At 33.1% G+C, this 23,354-nt stretch overlaps 3 protein-coding genes across 3 annotated transcripts in view; 1 reads left to right on the forward strand and 2 right to left on the reverse strand.

Moving 5' to 3' along the window:
- Positions 1-23,354, reverse strand: part of trol (terribly reduced optic lobes) — a 668,955-nt gene that overhangs the window by 149,718 nt on the left and 495,883 nt on the right. The gene's annotated exons all lie outside the window — the stretch shown is intronic.
- On the reverse strand, positions 4,807-6,753 carry LOC136779506 (protein FAM200C-like). The gene has a single exon (XM_066737128.1). The coding sequence runs from the start codon at positions 6,751-6,753 to the stop codon at positions 4,807-4,809; it is 1,947 nt and encodes a 648-aa protein (XP_066593225.1).
- Positions 7,905-12,263, forward strand: LOC136779507 (putative uncharacterized protein DDB_G0294196). Its single transcript, XM_066737130.1, has 4 exons — positions 7,905-7,932; positions 8,005-8,268; positions 11,699-11,890; positions 12,103-12,263. Exons 1-4 carry the CDS (start codon positions 7,905-7,907, stop codon positions 12,261-12,263), a joined length of 645 nt encoding a protein of 214 aa, XP_066593227.1.

Genomic DNA, 23,354 nt, shown 5'->3' on the forward strand with positions numbered 1-23,354 from the left:
CAGGTATAATTGTCAGTAATAATAATAAAAATACCCTCTGAAAGCTCTGAAATGGTAAGTTTATTGAAATTGAATTTTACCCTATGAGAATCAAAAATCTGACTTTAAGCACATATTGAGAGGCAAATAACTCAATTTCTCTTGCTTCTCGGCTCTTTTTTCGGCCATAATCTGGTGTAAAATGTCTGAATGAACAAATAGATGCTATAAATGATCACCAAATCATATTGGAATCAAAAGTTGACTTTCATAGCTGCGTTGCAAAATCAAGCCTAGAAATGGCTAAAATTGTCCATTTTCAAACACATTTAATGGGAAAGTGGAGTGTCGTAGCCGCTTCCGGTTAGATTTTTTTGCTATTTCAGGTATAATTGTCAGTAATAATAATAAAAATACCCTCTGAAAGCTCTGAAATGGTAAGTTTATTGAAATTGAATTTTACCCTATGAGAATCAAAAGTCTCTCTGAATCTCCATACTCAGCGAATAAGGCTTGTTGAATTTCTCTTCGTGTTCCATGAAATATTTCCTATTGGAAAAATGAAAACAATTTTTAATTGAAAATTGTTGCAGTGTTTTTTTTTTTTTTTTTTTTTTTTAAGGGAAAAATGCATCCTGGCACACTTACGGCCGTATTCATAGTCGGTCCTTAAGGAGCTCCTTAGATTAAGGACTCCTTATCTAGGGAATTTTAACTGTAGCAAAATGGAGTTAGTCCTTAGCTGTCAAATGGCGCGGTTAACCTTAATTTTTAATTGTAAACAAGAATAATATTTTCGGAAAACGATTGCGGAAAAGAAGAAAGGATTTTAGTAAATAACAGAGAAGAAAAAACATCAGATGAGTATTAATTAATAACAAAACATGAAAATTATTGTAAATTTTTAAGGAAATATACTTTTTGATTATTTTATTTTTGTTACAGATGAAATCCTGTTTCTGATGAGCTTCAATGAAGGAAAAAAGTACTTATAGATCAATAAATGAAAAAGCATTAAATTATAAAGCATTTCTGTGTAGCCCAGTCATTTCAATAATTTAGACATAATGTTATAACAGTGAATGTGTAAGCGATTGGTGTATATACAATCAAGTTTTATTGTGTAAATTGGTAATGATGTACGATAATGTTTTGATTGCTACTTTTATAAATTAGAACTAGTTCAATTAACCTATCATTTATATTTCTTTCCTTAATCCAAATTCTATATACACATAGTACGTAATTACATATTCTCATATTAGTCAGATATTCTTTAATTTACTAATAAAATTACCATAATTTTATATTTGTAGAGCATAACTGTTTGTTGCAATGATTTTTATTATTCGATCAATGTAAGACAAATTGCAAAGGGTTTCTGCAAATGGCTAATTGATCCACCACATCTTTCCACACATCTTGTATGACATCTATTTTCCTTGTTAATCCCTTTTTCAAGTTTTCAACATATACCAAAATTTTTGTGCTATTTTTAAATACACTTGGATATGGCTATTCTATTAACTAACTGATTTTATAAATATTAAGATGATTGGTAAACCATTGTTCTGTTAAATTTGAAAAATGGACACTTGAATATTGTGCTTATAATGTTTGGCACCTCTTCCATAGGATATCTTCTCTTTACATTTGAGAGGATGTTGTTCTCCAATACATTTAAATGTACTGCTGAATGCTTCTTGTTTTTAGCTTCAAATAATTATCCAACTTCACATTTGGATATCCATCCTCAATATATGATACATATTTTGTTACTTCTATTTGTATGTGAAATTCATTTGTTCTAAAATCTTAATTTATCTTTTTACTAGATATATATTATATCATTTTCAAAGAATTGATATGTCTTTCTATCAATCCTAACAACATCATAATAGATGTAATGAAATAAGTATTCTATATTCAAAATCGATATCTATGCGTGTAGTGGGAAAACTATTTGAAGCTAAAAACAAGATGAACTCAGCAGTATACAAATACCTTTTAAAGAACTTTATTTTCACAAGTATTATGAGAACATATCTCTCAGAAAAGATGACAAATTTTAATAGTATCATTCAAATGTCCATTTTACAAATTAAAGAAGATAATGGTTTAACAATCATTTCAACTATTACAAAAATAATTGCAGATCAGCAGTATTATCAGATCTGTGTGTATGTATAAATGATTACAAAATTAATGTTATATGTTATAGACTAGAAGAAAATAGTGCAACAGAGCCAAATAAATGTCACACAAGATGTGGAAGGATGTGGTGGATCAATAAAACATTAGCAGAAACCCAATGCAACTTGTCTTACATTGATCGAATAATAAAAATCATTGCAAGAAACAGTTATGCCCTAAAAATATAAAATTGTAGTAATTTTGTTAGTAATTTAAAGAATATATGACTAATATGAGAATATGCAATTACGTACTATGTGTATATAGAATTTGGAATAAGGGAAGAAATATAAATATTAGGTTACTTGAACTAGTTTTAATTTATAAAAGTAGCAATCAAAACATTAACGTACATCATTACTAATTTACGATAAAACTTGATTGTATATACACCAATCGCTTACACATTCACTGTTATAACATTATGTCTAAATTATTGAAATGACTGGACTACACAGAAATGCTTTATAATTTAATGCTTTTTCATTTATTGGTCTATAAGTACTTTTTTCCTTAATTGAAACTCATCAGGAACAGAATTTCACCTGTAACAAAAATAAAATAATCAAAAAGTATATTTCCTTAAAAATTTACAATAATTTTTATGTTTTGATATTAATTAATACTCATTTGATATATTTTTCTTACTCCGTTATTTACTAAAATTCTTTCTTCTTTTCCGCAATCGTTTTCCGAAAATATTATTCTTGTTTACGATTCGAAAATAAAGGTTAACCGCACCATTTGACAGCTGTCAGTGGCTGTCAGCTATGACACACACTGTATAACAGTAATATACTATAGCAAATTATGCCTATATAGCAATGCAGCCAACCAAACGGCATAAAAAATTGTAAGTAAAGGAATCCCATCCTCAAGGAAGCCTCAGACCTTCCTTAAAATAAGGAAGCAAAAAATTATATCTATATCTAATTAAAGTATACTAAAGTAGTATTGAGCCGACTGTAGCATAAAACAATCAACCAATCACAATGAAAGAGTCATCGCTATTCCCATTGTGATTGGTTCATTCCTTGCCTAGTGAATAAGGCGTCCTTAATCTAAGGAGCTCCTTAAGGGAGTACTCTTGAAAAATGATTGACGGTTCATAAAATGTTGAAACTTGGTATATAGGTAGATATTATGCAGAATAATATTCAGTTAAATTTTGATGAACCTTTGGAGCTTAAGAAAAAAGTTTTAAACATTTCAATTTTCATAAATCAGTCCATTTTGCTTTAATACTTAATTGTAGAAGACTGACGGTTGAGGATTGAATAAAATTTTGCAGAATATGAGTTAAATCAATAATGAACATTTTGGGTACTTAAAAATAAGTATTTGGAGAGTATAACATAAGAAATAAATATATGAAGAACAAAATTTACGTCAATGACATGTGTACCGAACCGTTTACTAAAACAATGTGGCAACGTCGCAAAGGTAGTTAGGTAGCGCGCGCTATTTCAAATGCAATACGATTGTTACAACATAGACAGAGTCAGCAGTAATATTTTCAGAAATAGAAAAAATAAAAATTAATTTTTTTTAAAAGTTAGTTTATTAAAAGACAGAACCGGTTTAACAATAACAATTAAATTTTCTTGAACATACTTATACATTTTCGCAAAAAATACTTATAAATCTGGATTTACACTGTATACATTAATTTATTTATTTAAATAATTAAACAATTTTTGTAGTACAATTTTACTTTTTCACTTGCTGACATCTTTTCTTGAAAACTTTTTCCGTTACTCTCTTATTCTTCCAAAAAAAAAACTTGGAATTTATTTTTTTCTCTTTAAACTCCGATACCGACATATTCAGGTTATCCATTAATACACGAAACAAGCGAACTTGATGTCAGTTGATGTTATTGTATATATATAAATATATATATAGAATTCAACAACAATGCAACGTTGCCAGATCAAAATACTGCTCAAGTCAAATGCAGTTAACATTCGTTTGACTAACCATCTACCGAGAGTACTGCCTTAAGGACCGACTATGAATACGGCCGTTAGTATTACGGAAACATACATTTCTTCCTATTGTGTTATTTCATTACACAAAAAGTTATAAAACAGTTGTGTAATGTAAGTTCAATTGTTGGAATGAATATGTATTTTAGCCGTATACTTAATAGTGTGGGACTCACCATCTCCATGCTTGTGTCGAATTAATATACTTATTAAGTTCGAACTACATGGTTCTTCTGACAGCGCCTACCCACTAAAAAACCCTCCTTTCGCGGTTTACGTATTTTTTCGGTCAATTTTACGTATTTTCTTTGACTGTCGAATCCGTCAGACATTTTTTCACTTGATTTTATAATTGTCGAATCCGTCAGACATAGTTTCACTCGATTTTATAATTGTCGAATCCGTCAGACATTCCTTCAATAATCGTAAAGTACTTCGACATCAAAATCACCATCAATATCATCATCGTCATTTGTGTATCCATGAATTGTAAGAGTTACCTTATTTTCGACGTAACTTCTTGCGTATAAATTATCTTTTTCAGTTAATTTTATGTGTTTTTTATTTATTGGCATTGTAATGCTATCATGATTTGTACATTTCAAATAATTTTTAATGACGCAAATTGCATTTAAAGTAGCAGAACTTATACGATTTCTTTTTTCGTTTTGACATCAGAAATTATTGAAAAGCACCGTTCTGCTTCTGCATTCGAATGTGGAAGTGACCGTACTATACACGATAGTAATTTCAACAAAGGATATTTTTCCTTCCTTTCACATTTAGTTTGCGAAATTTTTATCCACATGTCATCGAAGGAAAGTCTAGACCATTTATATTTCTGATCTGCTGACTCATCGTTAAATAAAGAAAACCATTCTTTTTTTAGCTCTATGTCATTTTTTATACCAAATGTATTGCCAATTTTTAATAATGCTGCAGCCGATGATTCTCTATCTGAGTTAAAATGTGAGTTCTCGTTATCAAGAACTGTAAAATTTTTATAAAACTCATCATGTATTGGGAAACGGTTACGAATTTCGTCAGCAGCTTTTACTAAAAGTTTTAAACAATTCTTTTTAATATCATGAACTTGCATTTGTGTTAACGTTTCTTTACTCTTTTGGTCTTGCAGATATTCTTCACAATCATATCCTACGTTTATATCTTCCAACGGAATAATATTAATATCCTTGGAAAAATTAATATCACAGAAATTTGCTTGAGCTATGCAAAACTTCAATAATGCAGGTTTCATGAAATTTCTTAAAATAAAAATTAAAATTTCAACCGATTTTGGCTGCAATAAATGCAGTTTTGTTTCGCGTGCTTGAAACTCGGCATTAAAAGTATTGAACTTATTTAAAATAAAATGCAGAAAATACAAATACGCTTTAGTTCCAGCGTTCTGCATACATTGGTGCAATTCATAGGCTTGCATATTATTTTCTGAGGATTGTTCTAATAGAAAGTTATTTAGAACATCCCAATATTCTAGTACACGATCAATACATTTATAGCGAGTAAGCCATCGAGTTTCGGCATGCTTCAACAAATTTGTTATTTTTCCTGCAAAACACCTTTGAAATTCCCGAAATATTGCCGTCCGTTTAGGGCTTCCGCTCACGAAATTAACAATTTTCTTCACAAATTCTTCCGGGAATGAAGGTAGCTCTTTACAAGCAGCGGAAGCAACGAGTGACGATAAATGACATATGCATGGAAACGTTATTATATTTGCATTCTTTTCTAATATTTTCGTTCGAAAATACGAATTTCTACCGATCATAACAGATGCATTGTCACAGGCTATTGCTAATATTTGGCTTAATGGTATTTGTTTTTTTACCATTTCATTATTAAACGCGGAAAATAACTTTTCGGCCGAACAATCTCTTGCGTCAAGATTTATTAATTGCAATAGACGTGTTTGAATTTGCAATGACGCAGGTTCAATATACCGAACCATTATTGAAAACCATTTTTCATTCGTTAAATCTGAAGTCTCATCAACAAATACCGAGAATTTTGTATTTTGTAACATTTCCGTGAGACTTTGTGTTTCTTCGCGACAAACCACATTAGTTATAATTTTTGATAATTTTACACGTCCTAATGTTATGGCTTGTAGTACTTCTGGTTCCTTGCCTATATGTTTAAACATATTAACCATTGCGGAACTTGCTATATACGGGATATTATGTTCTACAAAACACGTTGACAATCTTATTTCCGCTATTTTAACGCGTTCAAGAAAATCAAATTCTTTTTCCGTCGAAAATTCTGCGGAATTAGATGAGCTACTGGAGCCTTGCGGAATATGCCGATTTAAAAATTGAACAGCATTTTGCACGTGAATGCTGGAGGATTCATGTTTCTGAATTTCCGAATAACCGCAATTTAAAACTTTATCGCAAATTAAACAGTGAAACTTACTACTGTCATCAGGTATCGGCTTTGCCCACTTTATCCAAGATGGATTCAAATCATACCAATGATATTGAAATTTCTTCTTGTGGCTGCTTTTTCTCTTTTGCGGATTGGAAGACATTCTAGTCTTTTTTGATACCGGGCTATTTTCACTGGAAGACATTTTCCACTCTTCCTATCACTTTAATCACTTTATATCACGAAACTGTCAATTAATCCGAACTTGACAAATTAATAGCTTTAAGGCAAATGCCCAAGATACAACGGCTTCATATACTTTTATACATTTATTAAATTGTGTACAAATAAAAGCAGAAATGGGGTAAGGTTCAATGATTTGTAATGTAGGGTTGATGACCTGACGGATAATTAATTAGTTGGCATTAAAAAAAACTGATAGTTTCACTGGGAATCGAACCTGTGACAACAGGATCAGCATTCTTATGCGCTATCCACTCACCCACTATACGACTTCCCCAGAAAATTAAAAATTTCCGATATAAATAGCCAACAAGCTATTAGTAATAAATTGAATTAATAAATAATTCAATTAATAACAAATTCTTTTAGCCTAACTACCAAATAATATTTTATTAAAGCATATAAAATATTTACGCATTATCGTTTAGATTATATAGACGATAAAGTTTTAACTATCCAATGGAGCCTTATGGTGTAGTGGGTAAGGCGTCAGACATCTGTACCGTAGGACGTGGGTTCGAATCCCACTGCCGTAGTCATTTTTTTCATAAAGATTTTCATGAAATAATTAAAATATTGTTAAATGTAAGTAATATTTAATTCATTTCAGTATCGGAAATTAGAAATTTAATTTATATCGCATTAAGAAGAATTCCAAATCAGTTCCTTCTCGATTTTAAAGTTACGGTTACTGTAATGTAATAGAACTTGTATATAATACACAGGGTATACAGTAAATAATAAAGATGGCAAATAGAATAAAGCAACTAATCATGCGAAATAATATCTCCAACAATAATAGGTTCTCATGTAATAATTGTATTAGAAAACCAATAGGACACCTTGTACATTTAATTTGAAAAGTATTGTGGTGATTTGGTGAAGACGAACTTCGTTGGTACCTCACTCGTATCTTAAATCCCGACGGATCAACTTGGTCGCCTCGCCAGCAGCAACAGCAAGGGAAGGATAATGAAAGTACTTTCAACAGTATTAAATACATTTTTTACATTTTTCTCAATCTACATTCTCAATTGTGATTGTCTCATTATGGAATACAAAAACCTTTTCCTTCATACAATAATTTCAATTCTTTTTGTTTGTTACAGAATCATGGCCGAACCTTTGCCCAATAGGAATGGTGAGTGAAAACGAACTTTTTAGAAAAGTATGTTGCAAATAATAATTTTTTTTTAATGATTATCTGTTACAGAAAGTACGAAGGATCTCCTTCATACCATCCTGGAGCGGGTGGAGGAGAACGGGGTTCTCCTCCACCAAATTCAGGAGCGGTTGAAGGCGCTGGAGCAGCAGCAGCAACTGCAGCCGCAGCAACAACAACAGCCGCAGCAGCAACAACTGCAGCCGCAGCAGCAACAACAGCAGCCGCAGCAGCAGCTGCAGCAACAGCAGCAACAACAAGTGGCAGTGCAAGCGTTCGTGCCTGCCACTCAGGCGGCGAGACCCGGCTATATACGTAAGCATGAAGAATCTTAAGTGTAGTTAGGCATTTCATCTTTTCCATTTACAGAACCTTTCCTTTCCTATTAGTTATATAAAGAATTAGATTATTTATTACAATGGTATCTAATCTAAGAATGTTTTCCTTTTTTCTGTTACAGCTCGAGCTTCTAGTAGGGGAAATAGTAGGCGCTACTATCATAGCCGGGTCAGGGAAGAATACCCCAGACAGCGCAGCAATTCCCGTCCTGCGGGTTATTTTGTGTATTATAATTAAATAAAAAAAAAATAAAATATATTTCACACCTCTATTTATTTCATAAACCCTTACTCCTATTTTACTTCACAGAAGGAGCCACCTCGTAGAGACCGTTAATTTAGATATGATGATTTGAAGACCTACATTTCAGCCATTCAAGAACACTATATTGCAGCACAGCTTAGGGAACTAGAATTAGAGTCGGACATGATTTGATGATGATTAATAGCATCTATTTGTTCATTCGGATATTTTAGACCAGATTATGGCCGAAAAAAGAGCCGAGAAGCAAGAGAAATTGAGTTATTTGCCTCTCAATATGTGCTTAAAGTCAGATTTTTGATTCTCATAGTGTAAAACTCAATTGCATGAATCTTTCAATTCCAATGCAATCAGAGGATATTTTTATTATTATTACTGACAATTATACCTGAAATAGCAAAAAAATCCAACCGGAAGCGGCTACGACGCTCCAATTTTGTAGAAAATGAGTTTGAAAATGGACAATTTTAGCCTTTCCAAGCCTTGATTTTGCAACATAGCTATGAAAGCCAACTTTTGATTCCAACATGATTTGGTTATCATTTATAGCATCTATTTGTTCATTCGGACATTTTACACCAGATTATGGCCGAAAAAAGAGCCAAGAAGCTTGACCAACGGAATTATTTGCCTCTCAATATAGAAATAAAGTCAGATTTTTAAAGCTCATAGTGTAAAACTCAATTTTAATAATCCTTTATTTTAAGTGCATTCTGGATCAATAATTATTTATTTATCAACAATTATACATGAATTTGCAAAATTTTCAAGGCGGAAGTACCTCCTACACTAAAATTTTGCATGAAACAAGTTTGAAAGTTGTTAGTTTGAGCTATTTCTTGACATTGTAATATTAAGGCGCAATTTTATTTCCTGCCATTATTTTGGCATATTTTTTAGGAGATTTCATTCGCTTATAGGTGTACCATACAAGAAAGTAACCGAAGAAACATCCTAGCCGCCCCACATTTTCATTTATTAGGCTCTCATCATAGAAATTATGTCAGATTTTTGCATTTCATAGGAAATTGATGAATTTTGGACAATTTTGTGATATTTGCAAATCCAAATCGCCATCGGTACAGTGATGTTGCAAGAAAATGGTCGAGTTTTTACCTCATTTTTAACCAGTTTTTCAAATTAATCAATCTCATGTATTCTCGTATAATTTTTTATTTAATTAATGTTAAATGTCACACTTCAGTGATCATTTTGTGCAATATAATAAGGGTTTTTTCTTTCAATTAGTTACACAGATAATATTATTTCTTTGTTAGTTTTATTTCATCTCATAATAATTTTTTATATACAAAAATTTTTTACAATTTTGAGGATAATTGTTAAATTATAGTAACATTTAACAATTTTCATGTATTATAATTGTCAAAAAATAAATTTCTCTTACGAGCGCATCGAGCCGGCCGACACCCTTGGAAAAGGAGTTTCGCGCGGCTCGTTGGCTAAACATAGGTGAAATAGAGAGCGAAAGAGAGGTCCGAGAAAAGTATATCCTTCCCTTTCGCACTCATACGCCACCGGAACTAACCGAACATCAGCGACGAAAGCCGAGACATGCACGTACCCTTGTAGCTGTGTACGTGACCAGCGAGCGGCGACAGTAGTGGGGTCGGCTCACCGATGCACCGCTGCACTGTGTGCGTGCTAGCTAGTGGCGGCGTGGTGGGGTTACCGAATTCCCACAAGTTAACATCTCTGGTCCGCGGGAGGCGGGAGCAGGTAAGGCCCTGCGCCAGTGAAGCCAGATCGTGGACAGAACATTCTCCCCACCATGCCGTCCTCTGCGCGCGCAGCTCTCACACATAGAAAGCTCCTGCTATGTTCGTGAGATGCTTCCCCAGTCGTAGCACGCACCCTCTTCCACCGGTACATACGTGTATCAGTCTTCTCCGATAATCTTCGGTAGATCTCGGGAGCAAGAAGGAACGATGTCGAATCTCTGACCCCTCTCTTACTCTATAATACGTTTACCCCAAACGCGACTCGCAATGCAAAACAAAATCCTTTTCCTAATGCTTCGGTAAAAGTTAAATTACCGAAGGTCCCAGCCCGAAATTAAAACTTTCCTAAATTAGTTTTCAATTTTAATAAAATGCTTATATGCAGCCATTAACTTATTAGATTTAATAATAAATGCATAAAATGCGTTCTTACAATATAAAATGGGTTGAGTTATAAGAAACTCAAGGTTTATGTATTAATCTGTTAACAAATGCATTTTTATATTTATTATTGATTCCAATAAGTTAATGGTTATTAAAAAAAACTCCCCGTAATGCAAAAAAATGAAAAAAAAAGTCTCTGCCAGGAATCGAACCCGAGCCCACCGCGTGACAATCTGCCATCCTACCGCCTGCGCCACAAGACTCACTTAGCGTTGCAAGGGCAAAACAGCCTTTTCTCGGCTAACTCTAATTCTTTTATTAATTCGTCATAAACGATAAAGAATTAGCTGAAATAATAAGTACATTTATTTACACAGTATTATTACATATGACCAATTTTTTTTTAAATTTGAAGCATACATTTTACACGAAGATACGATAGTTTTTAAGGATATCCACAGATGCAGTACTTTAAATAAAAAACTCTTTTCATATGTTCCACTGTCATCATTTATTCCGTTACACGTAACATATAATATTTCTTAATTTATTCGTGATCGGGGAGGTTTTAATTTTCCGGTGACAAATTATTTACTGTATAATTTGATGATCAAGGTTAACTCTTTCTAATATACCTTTACATGTTAAATTGGTGAGAAACTATACCAATTTCGATATGAAAATATTGCTATTTAGCCCAGGTCTTATAGGTAGCTCTGTTACAGTGACATTTCAGTACTTATGGAGCAGTTAACTCGTTCGTTTGAAGCGTAAGTATACTCTTACTTTTCATAATATATAATGTAAAATTTGAAAAGTACAAAATGTCTTGTGTAATATTGTAGCATAATTTACACAACGCAGTTATTACTAAATTAACAGTTTTTATTCATGTTTTATTTTATAAATTTATTTTTCAGAATGTCGAGCGACGATTTATTGTTAGATAGTAAGTAAACTTTTTTCACCGTCCAGCACGTTCTATATTTTAAATATTCTTTTAATTAATTTGTTTTTCTTAGATGAAATGGAAGAGGAATTAGCCGCCATGGCTGAGGTGGCTCCCATTACCGATCAGCTCATCGCTGCGCTAGAAAAGTTGGTGCAAAAGCTGGTGGGGCAGCAGCAGCAACAACAGCTACAGCAGCAGCAGCAACAACAGTCGCAGCAGCAGCAACAAAAACCGCAGCAGCAAATAATACCGGCGCGTCACCGTAAGTATTAATATTCAATATATTTATTTATTATTTCTCCTCCAGTCATTTATACTATCTTTCTTTCTCATTTGCCATTTGTGTGTCGCTTTGGTAATGTGTTCATTTGTGTAGTAAAGAGTTCACACACATTTCAGTCAATTTACTATCATAAATGTTTCTTTTATTTAATTCTTAATAAATTAAATTATTCATTTTCCATTATTTTACAGATAACAAATATGGTGGTGGAAAGGCGTGCCGCATTGGGCGCAATTGCGTGGTGGATGGAGAGGAAGAGGACAAGGAGCAAGAGGAGGAAGAGGAGGAAGAGGGTGGGGTGGAAGGGGAGGAGAAAGAGGATGGGGAGGTAGAGGAGGTTATGCCCATATAATAAAATATTATTATATTAACCCATTAACGTCCAAAATGTCAAAATTTCTTGCACGTTTTCAAAGTGATTTTTTCCTATGTAATTGGCGTTGAAAAAATTCTTGAACCACATATTCTGATGTAAAATTGCATGCTCTTTCAGAATCCGTTGCCAGAATCATGATAAAACTCACAGGAAAAGAGATATGCTCGATTGAAACATAAAAAACACCTAAATTTTCGAAAAAAAAAATTTTTAGGATTTTTTTTCGAAGTGTTACGGTGAAGATATCACCTTGCGACCGTGATCAAAGGTGATCATGGGAGTTGAAGTTTAACAGGGAATTTTTTTGTTGACCTTGAACCATCGCTTCTTTACAAAATGGCGGAAAAAACGAATTTTTTTTTTCAATCTTCATCAACTTTTTTCTCGAAATCTATGGTCTTTAGAAAAAAATTCATAAAAACAAAAATGCCTTAGAATCGCTCGAGGAACATTCTCAAATTTTTTCAGAATTTTTTGAGACAATTTTTGATTTTCCGGGAAACTTGTGAAATGGAATTTTCAAAAATGTCTCCAAAAATTCTGAAAAAATTTTAGGATGTTTCTCGAGTGCTTCTAAGACATTTTTGTTCTTATGAATTTTTTTCTAAAGTCCATAGATTTCGAGAAAAAAATTGATAAAGTTGAAAAAATAAAAATTCGTTTCGGCCGATGTTTTGAAAACCTATTGGTAAAAAAACGTTCTGTCTACGAAAACTCGGAAAAAATTTTACAATATTGCTCGAATGATTCTAACTTATTTTCATTCTTTTTTCAAAGACTTATAGTTTCCGACAAAAATTTCATCCTTTATTTCCATTTCATTTCGGCAGATAAGCGTAATTTTTGGTCTCATGTATTCATGAATATTCGTCTTTTTTTGTTCTCTTCTTTGGTATTTTTGTACGTACGGATGAGTGATAAATAAACGAAATCATTAATTTCATACATTATGTCGCGGAAACGTGTAAGATCTTCTGAATATGAATCAGATTCTTCAGATAGTGATTCAGAACGCAACGTATTGATTCCGGATCCTGACTATTCAGGTTCCGATGATTCTGGTTCCGATTTTGATTCAGATTGCGAACATGAAATACCCAATATCACTTACAATAAAGCTCGTGCAAAATATTCTGAAAAACAAGATAAACTTGAAAAAGGTCATGAATTCACTTGGATTGAGGGTGAAAAGTTACACCCTGATTCTTGTGAAGATAAAGTATTATTGTCCGAATCGCAAAAAAAGAAAATACGTAGGAGCGAACCTTTTCAATTGTTTGAAACCTTTTTTTCTATTGAAATGAAAAAATATATTATTGATGCGCGTAAAGACAATGGTTATGATCTGAAATTGAAAGATCTTGATACTTTTATTGGAATAGTTATTTTTTCTACATTCAATCCCAGAAAATCACAGAGAGATTACTGGTCATCTGATCCGTATTTATCTAATGAAGTAGTTTCTTCTGCAATGTCTCGCCAACAATTTGAAATCACAAAATCTAAATTGAAGTTTTCAAAAAACAAAGACAAAGATTCAAATGATCGAGGATGGCGCGTTCGTTCTCTACTGAAACTTTTTCAAAATAACATCATGAAATTCGGAATATGGAGAACTGCTCTATCCGTTGATGAGATGATGGCCAAATCCTATGCAAAAACTGTTTTGAAACAATTTATTTGAGGAAAACCGATAAGATTTGGTTTGAAATTTTGGGGCTTGTGTACTTCGGACGGCTATCTACTGAATTTGGATCTTTATTGCGGCAAGAATTCTCAAATTGGAGATAAGTTATCTAAATGTGCTTTAGGTTCACGAGTAGTATTATATTTATTACAACCATTTTTTCAAATAATAAGTTATAACAAAATTTCTCAATTTCATCTGTACTTTGACAACTTCTTCACGAACATGGATTTGGTATTACTTTTGAAGAAATTGCGTTTGAAATGCACTGGTACTATCAGAGATAATCGAGTCAAAGAAAAAAATGTGCTTGATAAGAAAGCTCCAAGAGGGACATATGTGGTGAAGCACGACGTAAACAGTGGCATAAATTTCATTACTATCATGGATTCGAAGCCCGTCTCAATAGCTTCAACTGCAGCAGGTGTCAATCCTCTATCTATTTCAAAAAGATACAGCGCAGAGGCTAAATCTAAAATTGAAATACCTTTTCCGCAAGCTTTTCACCTATATAACAAATTCATGGGAGGTGTTGACCTGCATGACGGACATTGCAATGACATACTCCCAAGTATACGATCAAAAAAATGGACATGGGTAGTTTTTATGAGACTTATACAGGCGTCTATTACTAATTCTCTTGTAATTTTCAATGCTGCTAACGATGGAAAGAAAAAAGTTGGAATAAAAGAGTTCACTATTTCGATTGCCAAATACTACTTACAAAAAAGTAGTCGCAAAAGTAAAGCACATGGACGATCTAATAGTGACAAATTGAGGATTTGTTCGAATGGAAACTGTCCAATAAGAACAAGAATTTTCTGCAAAACATGTAATTTAAATATTTGCAATAAATGTTGGCTAAAAAAGCACACCTAAAAGTATGAATAAGTGAGAGGCAAGGGGACTCACGGAAAACAAGCACCCCGAGACGTGAGAGGCAAGGGGACTCACGGGAAAAAAGCACCCCAAAGGAGACAGAATTTTACCACGTCCACGCCGTAGTCTCTGGGTAACGCTAAGAGTAAAAATATCTTCCTAAAATTTGCACAGAAATCGTTTTTTACCAATAGGTTTTTAGAACATAGCGGCCGAAACGAATTTTTATTTTTTCAACTTTATCAATTTTTTTCTCGAAATCTATGGACTTTAGAAAAAAATTCATAAGAACAAAAATGTCTTAGAAGCACTCGAGAAACATCCTAAAATTTTTTCAGAATTTTTGGAGACATTTTTTGAAAATTCCATTTCACAAGTTTCCCGGAAAATCAAAAATTGTCTCAAAAAATTCTGAAAAAATTTGAGAATGTTCCTCGAGCGATTCTAAGGCATTTTTGTTTTTATGAATTTTTTTCTAAAGACCATAGATTTCGAGAAAAAAGTTGATGAAAATTGAAAAAAAAAATTCGTTTTTTCCGCCATTTTGTAAAGAAGCGATGCTTCAAGGTCAACAAAAAAATTCCCTGTTAAACTTCAACTCCCATGATCACCTTTGATCACGGTCGCAAGGTGATATCTTCACCGTAACACTTCGAAAAAAAATCCTAAAAATTTTTTTTTTCGAAAATTTAGGTGTTTTTTATGTTTCAATCGAGCATATCGCTTTTCCTGTGAGTTTTATCATGATTCTGGCAACGGATTCTGAAAGAGCATGCAATTTTACATCAGAATATGTGGTTCAAGAATTTTTTCAACGCCAATTACATAGGAAAAAATCACTTTGAAAACGTGCAAGAAATTTTGACATTTTGGACGTTAATGGGTTAATGGGTTAATTAAAAAAAAAAAAAAATTAAATTTAAATCTGTAAAATTCATTTTTATTTGTTCATTATTTATTATAAACACTAAAGATACCATTTGAAAGTGATATGCCCTTTTTAAAATAAAACACATGCAAGAAATACTTATCTCGGTACGTTTAGTGTTAATAATATTACCGATTAGAGCTTAAAGCAAATATCGACATTACATAATTTTATAGTTAGTAATACTGTTGCTTCAATTATATACTTAGTTAATATTAATATTTGTCTCAATTTTTTCCGATCCTTTTACATACAAAGTTGAAAAACAATATATATTAGGCTAAAAGTTTTGTTTCATTAGAAATATGGAATTTTACGTTAGGCTAGTGGAAAAAATGGAGCTGAGTTCATAGGTAACGCGAACAAAATAGACAGGACATACACAAACACGAATTATAATAATAATGAGACCAAGGTCACTGAAAAAGAAACATGTGATACTAAACGGAGAGAGATATGAGATATCACAAACTTTAAAAGGCCACTGCAAAAAAACTAAAAAAGATAAAGGGATAATCGAGGGGGGTTTTTGAATAGTTTTACACCCCCTACAGAATATGACTATAAATAGCATCCTACTCGATTCAGAAGGTCGGAAATTAACATTGGAAAGGCTAAAAAAAAATTTTTACAACATGGACCATGGGGGATACTTTAGATGGTGCAAAAACCTATTTACCCTTACCCGCCTTCCCACCCCCCCCCCTTTTTCCGAAGGATTTCGGAGTTATAGTACAATAAAGTACAGGCGTATAGACCTTGGAACAAGGAGTAATTAATGTCAAATAACCTTTTTCCTCAAAGTCACCGTTAGGCCAGCAGAGGACAGAGAGCGAGAACCAATCAGGAAACTGCACTTAAGGGACATGTAATTTACAAAAATAAAAGAAATGAGACAAAAATATGGAAGCCTCAATGGCACTTTTCATTAACAAGCTAAATCAAATTCAGGGTCACTGAATTTTGAAACTGAATTCATCCCGCGCGTTGACTCTACGCGGCGCGCGTCCACTCCACACGTTTCACGCGCCGCGCGTCCACTCCACACGATTCACGCGCCGCGCGTATATTCCACGCGCCGTGTACCCGCACCTTTAGAATTCTCTTCAAGATTTTTTATTCAATTTTATATAAGATTTGCATATTGCAAGAATTTTTTCAAATGGCCATTAGTAACATATTCATTAATAATAATTGAATAAAAATTATATTTGTATTGCATGAGATGGGGTGCGAGAGTTAACAAAACACACTCTTATTTCATGTGAAAACTCTATTCCTATTTATTATTTAACGATATATATAAGAAAATAAACTAATTGAGCATTTTTTAATTATCATATAAAGCTTCATAAGTTATTCAATTACATGTAACATATATTATTGCTTAGTTTGTTCCTGATCGATTTGTTTTCAAACTATGTTGAAAAAAGAAAAGAAAATGAATATCATTTCACGAGAGAATCCTTTAACATTGTCTATTTATCTAAGAACTATCAGAAGGTTGTGTAGCGTAGGTGATTAAGTGCTTGCTCTATATGCTGAACGTCGCAGGTTCGAGTTCTCCTCAAGATTTTTATTTTTTTTTTATTTTTTATAATTTTCTAGATAAATTTCACCTGTATTTGAATCTAAGATGTAAACAAAATTACGACTTTTCAGCAAAGATCTATGTGTCTCGTTCAGTCGGTTTCAATCGGTTAAATTGAACGACTTAAAATTACATACGCGAATAAAGTTTTGGAAATTAAAGCAATTTATTAAGCGTACTTTTCTATTGTGTTTGAAAAATTTAATTGCAAAATAATTTTTCACGTTAATATCCACAGTGTTTTTGTTGGATTCGGTATACTTTGCGTGAAAAGTGAGTTTGTTCTAAGGATATTCCTGGTTGATTTCATAGAGGATTATTTAGTCATAATTGTGAGCACAATATTTATAATATAAATACACTTGAGAAAAATGGCTGTGGAATTAAAAGAAGCAAAGAGCACAACTAAAAAATTCCAAATTAAATGGTACGATGAATATCCATCTTGGGAGAACTGGGTTCTGAGAGTAACTGGTAGAGATGATTTATTTGTTTGTCTTGCGTGTGAAAAGATAAATGTTTGTGGTCTTTCACAAATTAAAAGGCACGCCGTGCAGAAAAGGCATATAGAAAATATGATAAAAAAGAATATTCCATTAGCTGAAATAGCATATCCCACTACTTCCGACAATGATACGTTTCGTTTTAATGATAGAGTAAAAGCAGCTGAACTTAAAGTGGCAGCGTTTTTCGCCCAACATCATATTCCATTTAAAAATAGTAAAGAGTTACTTTTATTTTTTCAAGAGATTGGTTAAGAGCCAGACGTTCTTTAATCTATGACTTTGGGAAAGACAAAAGTAAGAAATATTATTACTAGTCTTATGTCCGTATGAAACTGAACGAGTGAGTGAAGATATATTTGAAGCGTCATAGATTTTCTGTTTTTGCAGATGAAACTACAAACAGTACAAACGAGAAAAAAATGACACTTATAACAAGACATGTTGACAGTAAATCATTGTGTATACAGGATAATTTACTGCATTTTTATTAATTTAGACGCAAAAGACTGTTCTGCGGACAAAATTTTTCACGCATTTAATAATGAAATGAATAGAAGAGAAATACCTGTATCCAATGTCATAGGGTTAAGCTGTGATAATGCATCAGTAATGATTGGAAAACATGATTCTTTTAAAACAAGACTTTTAAATATTAGTCCGAAATTGGTGACAATGCCATGTATTTGTCATTCTTCAGCATTAGCAGCTTCTAATGCATGTAAATCATTGCCAAACAAATGCACAATTTTCATTAAAAAAATTGTGTCTTTCATAAATGGAAGTACAAAAAGATATGCTATATTTAAAGAGTTTCAGCAATCTTTTGAAGATAATACTAAAAGTTTAGTGAAATATGCAGAAACGCGTTGGCTTTCGCGTCAAAAATGTATTGAACGCATTTTAGAAAAATGGGATACTATATACAAGTTTTTAGTAGAACAGCAACTTGAGAAAATCAAAGAAACAGAGGAATTACTGATTATTATGGAAAATATTGAAATAAAAGCTTATTTATATTTCTTAGAACATGTGTTGAGAAGATTTAATACTTTCAACACTCTTTTTCAAAGTAAGGAAACAAAAATTCATTTACTTAACAAATGTTCAAGAAATTTTCTTTTATTTTTCTTGCAAACATATATTAAACCAACATTATTGAAGCAAGATGTGTTTTAACCTTTTGTACGCAATGCAAGATTTTCAAGAAATGAAAACCTTTTTCCCATAGAGACCATTAATATAGGTTCTAATTGTGCTGGTTATTTAGAAACTATGTTGAAAGAAAAGAAAATGACTGAATCACAAGTGAAAACAATTCGCCAGAATTGTTTATCCTTCCTCATAAAAGCGAGTGAAGAAATTCGTGATCGTTTCCCAATATTTGACAACTTTTTAGAAAATTTGAATATTTTTTGGAAAGGACAAGGCATTATTTGATCAGGATCGAGAAGCCAGTAGCTTCCAATTACTGCAAATATGCCGTCGACTGGGAACTTTCAATGAAAATACAATTATAAAAAAATGGGAGTCTCTGTATGCAAAAGAAAGCTGTGATGTAAAGAAATATTGGTCAAAAATAGAATTTGATGACATGTGGAAAGCAATATGCTCTGCCCAACATGAAAACAAGGAAATCAGATATCCACAATTGCGGAAATTGTTAAACTTAGTGAGATCTCGTCCTCACTCAAACGCTGAGGCAGAAAGATGTTTTTCTATGCTACCTGATATTAAAAGCAAGAAAAGAAATAGACTTGTGCATGACACAGTTAATGCTACGTGTGTCATCAAATATGCTTTGAGAAGAAGCAAAGAAACACCTATCTCAATGAATATCACAAAGAAGCACTTACAATTAATGAAAAATGATTTGTACCAGTCACATGATGCTAATCCAAGAAGTAGTTTAAATGTATATGCTTATAATGAGAGTGATGATGATATAGATTATGAATAAAATGAAAGTCTGCTTTGGCAACTACTTTGCAAAGCTTCAATAAGACATTTCAGTCTGCTTTTGGCGACTACTTTGCAAAGCCAGAATAAGAGAATAAAGTCTGTTTTGGCGACTACTTTGCAAAGCTTCAATAAGAAATTTCAGTCTGCTTTTGGCGACTACTTTGCAAAGCCAGAATAAGAGAATAAAGTCTGCTTTGGCGACTACTTTGCAAAGCTCATTAAAATTAAAGTCTGTCTCTGACGACTACCTCGCAAAGCTTTGACATTTTCAGTCTGTTCTTGGCGACTACTTTGCAAGGCAAAACTGAATATTATTGAAATTAAATATTTTTATATACAGAGGATTGTTTAGTGGGTAGAGTTTGGACCTTAAAGATCCAGGGAGTTTGAGCCAGTGTGTAATTCCCAATACAAAGGTAATTCCTGGGGGCCATGAGTCCCAAACTATCAACGAGCAGACAAATTCCTATCATAATTAATTGAAAGGATGAGTCTACTGGTTGGTGTGCGTAAAAGCATTTTAACCTCTTAAAAAGAAAGAAAAAAAATCCCAAAAGACCATATCCTTCTTCAATGTTTGTATCATGTTCCTCTTTCGTATCACAGCTTCCAATCGTAAACTTTATGAAGAATGTATTTCTATTCGTGTTTTAAATATATATTGAAAATAATTCAAAATTGTTTATTGCAAATGTTTCGTGCAAAAGCGTATAACGAAAATACGGCGTGCACAGCAACTTTACAAATGTATTTAAAAGCACGTGAAAACGGAAAAAATTGCGATAGATTTTGCTAAAGGTGCGGGTATATGGCGCGTGAAATACACACGCGACATGAATTCGGTTCCAAAATTCAGTTACCCTGATTTTCATTTAGCTTATTAATTAAAGGTGCCATTACACGACGCGTCAACAATTACCAGTTTCATGAGCGTTCAAGATCGGAGAGTATATACGTAGAGAAGGAAATGAGAAGCCCAGACGTGTAACTTTCAAAATTAACGAATTTGTCACGATTCTCTGACAAGGTAACAGAAAAGTGCCTTTTTGAGCCGGAAAAATTGCTTTTTTCGGAAAAAGTTGTTTAGACATTATAGAAAGTGGACATTCGGGGCTACACGTAGATATGCTCATTTTCCAGAAATTGTAAAAATCAAAGGAGAAAGGTGGGGAGGAACTGTTCAATGATTTGCCACAAGTGCAATATCGATCCTTCAGTCTAGCTCATCCACTTTTGCGAGCCTATTATGCAATATTATTATTTGAAAATGCAAAAAATCCATTACAATTTATTTTTTTATTTAAAGTACTGCATCTGTGGATATCCTTAAATACTATCCTATCTTCGTGTAAAATGTATGCTTCAAATTTAAAAGAAAAATAGGTTATATGTAATAATACTGTGTAAATAAATGTACTTATTATTTCAGCTAATTCTTTATCGTTTATGACGAATTAATAAAAGAATTAGAGTTAGCCGAGAAAAGGCTGTTTTACCCTTGCAACGCTAAGTGAGTTTTGTGGCGCAGGCGGTAGGATGGCAGATTGTCACGCGGTGGGCTCGGGTTCGATTCCTGGCAGAGACTTTTTTTTCATTTTTTGCATTACGGGAAGTTTTTTTTTAATAACCGTTAACTTATTGGACTCAATAATAAATATAAAAATGCATTTGTAACAGATTAATACATAAACATTGAGTTTCTCATACCTCAACCCATTTTATATTGTAAGAACGCATTTGATGTATTTATTATTAAATCTAATAAGTTAATGGCTGCATATAAGCATTTTATAATAATTGTAAACTAATTTAGGAAAGTTTTAATTTCGGGCTGGGACCTTCGGTAATTTAACTTTTACCGAAGCATTAGGAAACGGATTTTGTTTTGCATTGCGAGTCGCGTTTGGGGTAAACGTATTATAGAGTAAGAGAGAGGTCCGAGAATCGACATCGTTCCTTCTCGCTCCCGAGATCTACCGAAGATTATCGGAGAAGACCGATACACGTATGTACCGGTGGAAGAGTGTGCGTGCTACGACTGGGGAAGCATCTCACGAACATAGCAGGAGCTTTCTAGGTGTGAGAGCTGCGCGGGCAGAGGACGGCATGGTGGGAAGAATATTCTGTCCACGATCTGGCGTCACTGCTCTGCGCCTGTCCCGCCGCTGCCCCGCTACACCCATCGCGCGACACTAGGAAGCCGACAAGTTATCGATCCCCGATCAATAACTCATCGGTTGATAACTACCTAGTTCGCATACGACCCGCCTATCTAGCGCTTGAGATTAGCAAAGCGCTAGATAGCAGCTATTGTAACGCTGCGGGAACGCCACGTTACACCATTTACCGATTTCTCTAGGGTATCAGAATTTCACGTTCCAGAAAAAAATTCTATAAATTTTCACGATTCTTTAACTACCCAGTAAACCAGTGCTGCTTTCAGATTGCTCTGGGATTATTGGAGCAATATTGGCTGAATTAGGCAATTAGTTAAAAAAATAATGAAGTAGACCTTGATTCGAGACTAATTTTGTGGGGGGGGGGGCATTTGAATTTGTATGGGAAAAATGATTTTACCGGTTTTAGAGGTTTTTCAAGTGTTTTTTGCGGTTATGTCAAAATTTTGACGTGTAGAAGTAAAACGGGTTGCAGATTCGGCTTCAGCGGGACAAAATACATGGAAATAATATATTGGCATCTAATATTCAGAATGACCAAAAATATTGTGGGCTTGTGTAAATAATGATAACATTAAAAAAGGTAACATAAAAAAAATTCCATGTACTTCTCTAATCAATGTAATATTGAATGCATAGTTCAAATTTTAAAGTGATTGGTAAAAGCTTGTTCGAGAAACCTTTCCGGCCAACACCGAAAATATGGTTTTGAAAAAAAGCTCTAAATGATTTTGTTACTTTAGAAGACATGAAATATTCCATATACTTCTAATCTGCGATGCCAAGTGCTTACAATTAGCCCTTTAGATTGATATCCTCTTTTTCTTTTTCTTTCCTAAGTATTCGCAAACTGATTCGGGCCAGTTTTACACACTCAGGTAGCGACTTTCCAGAACGTTTGATGGGTTGTGTACCATACCTTCAAGCACATAATATAATTATTTATTGTTTGGATATATTTTTAAACCCTGTTTAATCTCTAATACGTGTAAAATGAATGAGAGGCCACCATTGTAAACACATACAGCGATGATTGTTGCAATTTCCTAAATCAATTTTCACTGCATAATGATTTTAGAGCAACTACGTATGCAATTGAATTGAAGCTTTGATTGATGTTTATTGTAAAGTCGCCAACATAACGAATAAGAAGAGATCAACACTATTTACAGTAGTATTCTAGTTGCTTGGGTAGAAACAAATGTTTTTTAATATTTCGATAGTATACCATCATGAGAAAATGGTATAAAAATTTTAAACCGATATTCGAACTATTAACAAAAATATAGCACATATTCAAGAGCGCTGAATAGTTGCACGATATAAGTTGCGCGACAGTT

Source organism: Prorops nasuta, unplaced genomic scaffold (assembly GCF_024137725.1).
Source record: "Prorops nasuta isolate Cenicafe-Biocafe unplaced genomic scaffold, Cenicafe_Pnas_1.2 PNAS00017, whole genome shotgun sequence".
Classification (NCBI taxonomy): Eukaryota; Metazoa; Arthropoda; class Insecta; order Hymenoptera; family Bethylidae; genus Prorops; species Prorops nasuta.